This window comes from Pteropus vampyrus, unplaced genomic scaffold (assembly GCF_000151845.1).
Source record: "Pteropus vampyrus isolate Shadow unplaced genomic scaffold, Pvam_2.0 Scaffold44, whole genome shotgun sequence".
Lineage (NCBI taxonomy): Eukaryota > Metazoa > Chordata > Mammalia > Chiroptera > Pteropodidae > Pteropus > Pteropus vampyrus.
The window spans coordinates 870,596-878,370 of NW_011888825.1; the positions used below are offsets into that span (position 1 = coordinate 870,596).

The 7,775-nt window shown below is 44.2% G+C and overlaps 1 protein-coding gene and 1 pseudogene across 1 annotated transcript in view; one reads left to right on the forward strand and one right to left on the reverse strand.

Moving 5' to 3' along the window:
* Positions 1-2,267: 2,267 nt before the first annotated feature.
* Positions 2,268-2,832, reverse strand: LOC111738838 (annotated as a pseudogene).
* Positions 2,833-4,735: 1,903 nt separating this feature from the next.
* ODF4 (outer dense fiber of sperm tails 4) overlaps positions 4,736-7,775 on the forward strand; it is a 7,176-nt gene continuing 4,136 nt past the window's right edge. The window contains 3 exon segments of the mRNA XM_011359116.2: positions 4,736-4,830; positions 6,401-6,658; positions 6,660-6,679. Of these exon segments, the coding sequence (XP_011357418.2) occupies positions 4,736-4,830; positions 6,401-6,658; positions 6,660-6,679 (373 nt within the window).

Sequence of the window (7,775 nt, forward strand, 5' to 3'; positions counted from 1 at the left end):
GAGAAAGGCACTGGCGTATGGAATATTCATGACTTTGGAGATTTACCTAGTACAGTGCCTGGCGTATGAAAAACCCTCAATAAATGTTGGTGGAGCTGTAATGAGCCTCTTTGGGGCATTGTGTGCTTAAAGGAACAGTAGTTTCTAAATGTGGCTTTATGGGGGCAGGGGCATGGGACTGGTTGGAAAGGAATTCTTTGAAAGTGGAGGTCAGTTCTTCTGGGAACTGGGCTTGGAGACTAGGCACAAGGCCCTAGCATGTGGCCCACTCATAGTTACAGAGGGATCTAAGGCAGTGGGGGTGGTGGATTTCCAGATGTCTAGGGGAGTTGCCTGGGGAAGCTGGGCCCCATTGGGAGTCTCTCTCTCTCTCTGAGTCAGTATATGCTCTCTCCACCCACAGCCCTGCTCTGGTGAGTCAATGATAAATACAGATAGGTCAGGGCACTGACCCCTCTTTGCGCTGGTCCTTCTATGGTCTCTGGGACAATATCATTGTGGCCATTACTGCCGGTGATCTGAGGGGGGTTGCAATCATGACCACAAGTAACAAATGGATGAGAGGAGTTCCTCCTCCCTCGCCTTTCCCTGCAGCCTGCTCATTAACTCTGTTTCCTCTCCTTCTAGCCCCACAGATCCTCTAGCCCACTTTCTGTGGTCCTTTCCAGAGCCCTTTCGTCAGGCTCTGTCTATTCCTGAAAGCTTCTTTCTCTTTCCTCCCTCTTTCGCACGGCTCGCCTCTCTCTTCAGCTACCGGGATATCTTCTGGTTACTGTTCTCTGATATGGCCAGTTTACCAGGCAGGCACACCATCCCATGCAGGAGTACGTCTCCTCCGACAGTTCCTCCCCCAGACTGGTGAAACCGGAAGGCTGCCCCGACCTTGCTCCCCAGCACGCCCTCTTCAAATGGGCGGGAGCGACGGGAGTAAAAGGGTACAACTCGCGGACAATTCACTCTAACCCAACCTGGACGCACCTGAACGTCAGGGGCATGACCGGCCCTCCTGGCCCCTCTGGGATTGGCCCCGCCTCCAGGCTGGGCTCTGTCCCTTCTCTCCGCCCTGCGCCCCTCGCACTGTCCTAGGTGGACCCAGATCTGCTAGGCGAGGCGGGCTTCCAAATCCCGGCCTTGGCACGCTTTCTGGCCCAGCCGCTTCAGCTGGTTCTCAGCGCTCGCCTCCCACGCGAGCCAGGGCTGGAGAGGCCCGCGGCCCCGCGGAGGAATCCTTAAGACGTTGAGTCGCAGGCTCTGCGACTACAGTTAACTGCGCGTCGACTCGCCCGCCCTGAGGGCGAGTGCTGGGCGCCCCTTCTCCTTTCTACTCCTACTATCCCACTCACCCGCCGACCTTCCTGAGGCCCAGGGCTGTCGTTTAGCTAGTTGGTTGACCTCGGACCCAACTTGTCATCTCCGAGCTCAGCGCCCAAGCATCGCAAGCGGAGTTGGCGTTTTCCATTGTTCTCTGCACGCATGCCTGTCTCTGATAGTTCAGTCTTGCCTTCGTGTTTAAGCTCAAACTGCTCCACATTCTACCCACTGACTTCTGGAGTCCCATCTCATTACTCCTTGCCCCAATTTTCTATTTTCTCTTTTCCACTAATCTGTTTACCTTCCTGCCCCCAGGCCTTGGAATCACCCTCCTCTTCACTTTGGAAGCCTTTGCCCACTCTGCACACCTTTGGAAATCTCAAGCTGCCTTGTGTGGGAGGCGGCTGGGGTTGAATTCAGGTTTTATGCGGTCCTTTTAAAGAAAAGATACAAAATATGAATTAAAAATTGAGTACAAAAGTGAGTTTTTATTTAGAATGATAAAATTAACAAATCACTTATTTTAAAAAGCACAAGGAACAACATAAAAACCCAGAAAAGTAATTTTATTTTCTTTGCCATTCTAACAGGTGTGTAGTGGTATCTAAGTGTAGTTTTAATTTGTGTTTCCCTAATGCCTATTGGCCACTTGAATGTTTTCTTTGGTGAAGTGTCTGTTCAAATCTTTTGGCCTTTTACAAATTGAGTGGTTTATTTTCTTCTTATTTTTTCCTCATTAAACTTTGTTTTAATGAGTCTCAAAGTTCTGTGACAGATTTTTGGTCAAGTTGTTTCTATTAAAAAGTGCTGATTTTAAAAACAAAAACTGCCACACACGCTAACCCCAAAATGGTTCACAAAGCACTCTCCTTACCTTCTGAAGGTTTTACGATGCATTTTAATCATTAATCAGTCTTTTACTGTTACACTTAAATGACCAATTGAGACCAACAGTTCTAAGACTGTTCTGCTTGAGACCTGGGTGGCAGGTATTGGGGATAATATTTTTTAGCCTTCTAAGCTTTCTGGGCAGACTTGGTGACCAGCTCCAGTTGCCTTCTTGTCTACTGCTTTGATGACAGCCCCAGCAACTGTCTCATGTCACAAACAGCAAAATGTCCCAGAGGAGGTTAATCAGAGAAGCTTTCAACACACATGGGCTTGCCAGGAACCATTTAACAATGGCAGCATACCAGATTTCAAAAACTTTGGGCCATCTTCCAGCTTTTTCCCAGAATGATGATGAATTTTCTCCTTCAGTTCAGCATAGTTGCAAGCAATGTAAGCTATGTGACAATCCAGCACAGGTGTATATCTGGCACTAATTCAGCCTCAATGGTTTAGGATAATCATTTGAACCATGCAGCTGGCTGCTTCCATTGGTGGGTCATTTTTGTTGTCACCAGCCACATTGCCACGACGAACATCTTTAACAGACACATTTTTGATACTGAACTCCACATTGTCTTCAGGAAGAGCTTCATTCAAAGCTTGATGGTGCATTTCAATAGACTTCAGTTGTTACTGGGAGTTCACTGCAACGGAGATCCACACTGGCATGTGTTCTGGGGTGAGCTGGCCTGACATGGGACTGTTTCTGAATGCCATACAGGCAGCACAGTTAGTTCACATGGACAATCAAGGAATGACCAATAAGCCTGTGTAAACCCAAGTCCATGTTCCACGGGTTGGCTTTGTCCAGTCATTGAGAGGCTATCATCCTATGAGGGATGTCCAGGCACTTGTCCTTACCAATGGAACAGTGGGCAGTTTCCTTTTCAGAAAACTCTTAGGCTTGCACTCCATTCTGACTGCACTATGTACCTGTGTGAGCAAGTTATCATTGCTTTTTGAATGCTTGGCTTTCTTTCTTTTGAGAAACTATTTCTCCCTAAGTCCATTTGGTTCTGGTGGACTATCAGTCAGAACATCCACCTTCCCACATTCCCTTGATTTCTGCTTAGTTCTAGGCCTGGATGTTCAGCCTCCTCTTTGAGTCCGTGTTTACTCAGTATTGCCCCAATAGATTCTTTTCTGCCTAACTTAGTCTAGGTTTGAGCTTGCGACCAAAGAATTCTCACTGATACACAGCCTTACAAGATAGTTGCTTAGAACTGCTGCTAGCCCATAAGGCACTTTTGTGCTTTTAACCTTGGGGTTAAAAGATAGCCCCTCTGAATAGATGTAGTGGTAATTGACTTGGGGGGCAGAGAAGCACCTTTACGAAATATAAAATAAAGTGCCTCTTCCTCTAGGCCAATGAAGGTCTCTTAGAGGGGCTTAATTTGTCAAGAAAAACGCAGACTGGAGTTCAGTTCTCACTCACCCCCTCAGCACTCTTGTGCAGTGCACATACTGCACAATCTTATGTGGAGACCCTTTGTCAGGTCCCCCATCCTTCCTTTCAGCTCTCGTCTCCTCTTTTCATCTTCCAGTTTACCTCTTCTAGGCTTTTACTTGGACAATCTCAAGACTGATAACAACTATGTTTACTTTTGTAGCTGTAGTTGAGTCTTCCGTGCTTTGTCCATCTGTTGATTCTAAAAGTTGAAACTCAGTTAACAGTGTTTAGCTTATGTATTGTGATTTAGAAATATCTTTCATTACAGAGCTAGTAATCACTAAGATTACATACATTTCCTTTCTTGAACTATTTTTAATTACCTTTGAAAAACAATATTTGATATATTCACAGGATTATATGAAATATGTTAGTTATAAATGCTTCTAATATCATGAATACCTGTGTACCTTTCACTCAGATCAGGAACCAATAACCTATTGCCAATAATATGTATGTGCCAATGTAATCCTCCCTGTCCTATTCCCCTGCTTCCTCTGAGAAATAGACACTATATTATATTTTGTGTTTATCATTCCACTACTTAAAAAAAAACATGTATGTGTAAATAAATGTTTTGTTAAGTTGTGCTCTATAAGAATGGTTTCATATTTATGGTGTAGTCTTTTGGGTGTTATGTTTTTCGTGAAACATTATATTTCCAAGATTCTTCTATAGTGTTTTGTTTTGCTGTTAGAACTGCTTGTTATGATTAGAAACACTTAGAAACTCCAGGAAAAACTAAAACAGATCTAAGGAAGGAAATAAAATCCTGATGATCACTAGCTCTGCATGAATGACATTCCCAGGAGCCTCAGCACCCCATCTTCCAGTGCTACTCCCTCCTGGTGCAGAACATTCATCAGAGTTATCCTAGCCTATGGCCGAGGAAGCTAGAGAATTTATCCACCAACTCTCTTTCTCTCATTAGTTCATGGGTCAGCTTCCAGACCAAGGTGCCCCTGACTATGGCGGATTGTTCCAGGGATGATATTTGTCTCTGGAAGGGCCAAAGAGTGTTTGACTTGAGACTGAGAGGTTTCTGCTCTGATGGCCAATGGTGAATATTCTGGGTGTCTCACTATGTGGACCAGAGATGAAGAAGAGGGTAGTCTGCAGAAGAAGAGCAAGATGTTCAAGGAGAAGCAAGACCAGAGTCAGAATGCTAAGGTCCGAATGTCTGTGTTCCCTCAAATCCATATGTTAGAAAACTGATGATATTGTGATGGTGGAGCCCTCATGAATGGGATTGGTGCCCTTATAACAGAGAGCCCACAGAGCTTCCCTAGCTCCATGTGAAGACAGAGCAAAAAGTCTGTAACTTGGAAGTAGGCCTTCACTCCACTATGCCAACCATGACAGCATCATGATTTTGAATCTCCAGTGTCCGAATTCTTGATTCCAATCATTCTTGAGGTCCAGCTGTGCGCATGACCTCAGGATTCATGATTAACTCCCCTTTTGCTTAAATTAATTTAGGTTCTGTTCCATCACTCGCAGCCATTAATATGCAAAGATATCTGCCACAAACCTCTGTGCTTTTGCTCCTTCTCTGTTTGCTAGTGAAAGAGTGCAAAACAATTAAATTGTAATTTAATAATAATAAGTACCACTTTCTGGGAATTTACTATGAACCAATGAATGCTTTTTGTTCATTATCTCATTCAACACTTAAACCAAGTCTGAGACAAGTATTAGTGTCCCTGTAAACCAAGGCATAAAGAGACTATATGGCTTATCCAGGTTCACAAGGCTATTAAGAGGAAGGCCCATTATTCACACCTCTGCTTGTTGGACCCTAAAGCCTGGGGTTTTCAATCACTTGTATCACAGTCTCCACAAAGTAAACCAACTCTGGTGGGATTCAAACTCATACCCCAAGTTTGAAAGGCTTTCTCTTCATGAGAATTCCAGTGTCTAACAGGTCTGGAAGCCACTATAATTGGGCTGCCACAGGTGACATAGATTTCTTTTAACATAACTTAAAAAGAGAGGTTAGAAAAATCTCCTCAGACTGTGTGACTCCTATATACCCTGTCTTTATTCTATGTCCTCCCCACTTTTGGTGCTGAGAAAAAAGGAAGGATAAAAGAAAGACAGAAGAGGGAAGGGAATGACAACTGTTAACCAGAAGTGAGTAGTAGTGGGAGAGAGGCAAAGGGGTTGGGGGAAGTAGTGAGAAGGTTGATTACGCATGTGGAAGATATTTCCAAATGTTTTTCTGGAAACAAGCTGCTTCTCCCTCCTCTAGTGAGCATTTAGGCTCAGGGTTAGGGCAGAGGAAATAGAAAGAGAAGAGGAGACCCTCCGAGACCATTGCTCTCAGGTGAAGGGAAGCAACAGAGCCACAATTCTGAATTAGGACCTGAGGAGCAGGGTTTTGAGAAGGGAATTGTGGGCCCCTTCTTCCATTTGCTGCCTCTCAGGAATATTCCATGGCAGTTAGGGGCCCTGTCCTGCTGAATGAGTTGTTCTTTCCCAAGTACCCAGCCCTGTGATGGCAACTGCTCTGCCTGATGAAAATATTTAGAAGATGAGGGACAACTGAGCCTAGCAAGGGAAGGAACAGTTGGTTAAGATGGAAACAGGAAATATTAGGAGTGAGTTCTCTGGATCAGGAGAAAGTGATGAGCATTAGAAGCCTGGAAAGAAAGGGGAGGGTTGGGAAGGATGAGGGGTTGGTAGTGAGCCTGAGGCAAGGTTGTGGAACTCCATCTCTACCCCCAACAGAAAAAGGTTGTTCCCCAGGGTGTACTACTGGGACTTTCTGTTGTCCCTGCAATGGAGAATCACACACAGCTCCTACTGGAAGGTGCAGGTGCTGGCCTCAGAGCTCAGCCTGGTTGCCTTCCTTCTGCTGGTGGTCATGGTCTTCTCTAAGAAATGGCTGTACCTCTTTAAGAACAGCTTCTTCCAGCGCTGGCCCACATATGTTAGCAACAGAATCTACATATTGGCCTATATGATATCCATAAGGCTCCTGGAAATCTGCAAATCCAAGAGCTGTTAACTCAGAGAATAGAAAAAGTGAGACCTTTCATCCCTACATCCCACTCCAGGCCTCCAGCTTACCTTGGCCTCTCCATTTGCACCCTGATATTCTTGCCCCCTCCTTCTTGTCATCCCCACTATTTTGGCCTACGAGATGGCTCCAGTGGCACTGAGTCCGCCAAAGATCATTTTAGCCTGGCCAAATCCCAGATCAAATGGAAAGTGTCACCGCTTTTGATAAGGCTCATAGCTAAGTTTGTACTATAAAAATGTTGTGAGGGGCGTGGACTTGCAATGCATGTGAATCACTCATTAATCACATAATTCACCATTATCCTGGGAGAAGAGCCCCAGTGAGGGGGCATTACTTCCTCTGGGCTTGCAAACACACAGCTTTGAGAGGAGTCCCTCAGGCCCTGGCCCCAGCCACTTTTCTTCCCTTTGACTTCACTTTGCTTTTCTGGGCCAGCTCTGGGTATCCATGTCTGATTTCCTTGTCCTTTTCTTCTTGGCTTCTTGCAGCCACTTCATTTCCCATTCTTGTTAATCTCCCATTGTGCTGTCCTCTCACTTTTGAGGTTTGAGCCCTCCATTTCAGATCTCATGGAAAAACAAAGCTTTTGACCTCCCATTTCCATTTCTTCATTCTTATTAACCTTAAAAAAAATTTAAAAGGTTATACAGCTATTATTTTCTTCTGTTGGGAAAATAATACACCTTTCTTACATTTGGGGAAACAAAAGCTATCATTTATTGCATATATATTCTATTTGCTCAATTTAATCCTCAATCAATCCTAATAGAGGTAATTATCCTTATTTTACAAATGAGAAAATTGAGACTCAGATTAAGTACCTTGCTCAGGTCATAAAGCTATTAGATTGAACTACATGAAATGGCTTTTCATTTACAAAAGAGAAATTCATATGGATAAACCTCATAACAGCATGTTTAGAATTATAAACATGTGTCTAGTTCCACAACTCACATTAGCACCTAAGTTTCTCTATGATGCTTACTCAAAGACAGCAACTAGTAGCAGTGTGTTGAATACTCAATTTTTTCCAGGCTTTGAAAAAATTTTAAATGACTGTTACAGAGTTGTACTAATTTTTTATGAATAATTATATAT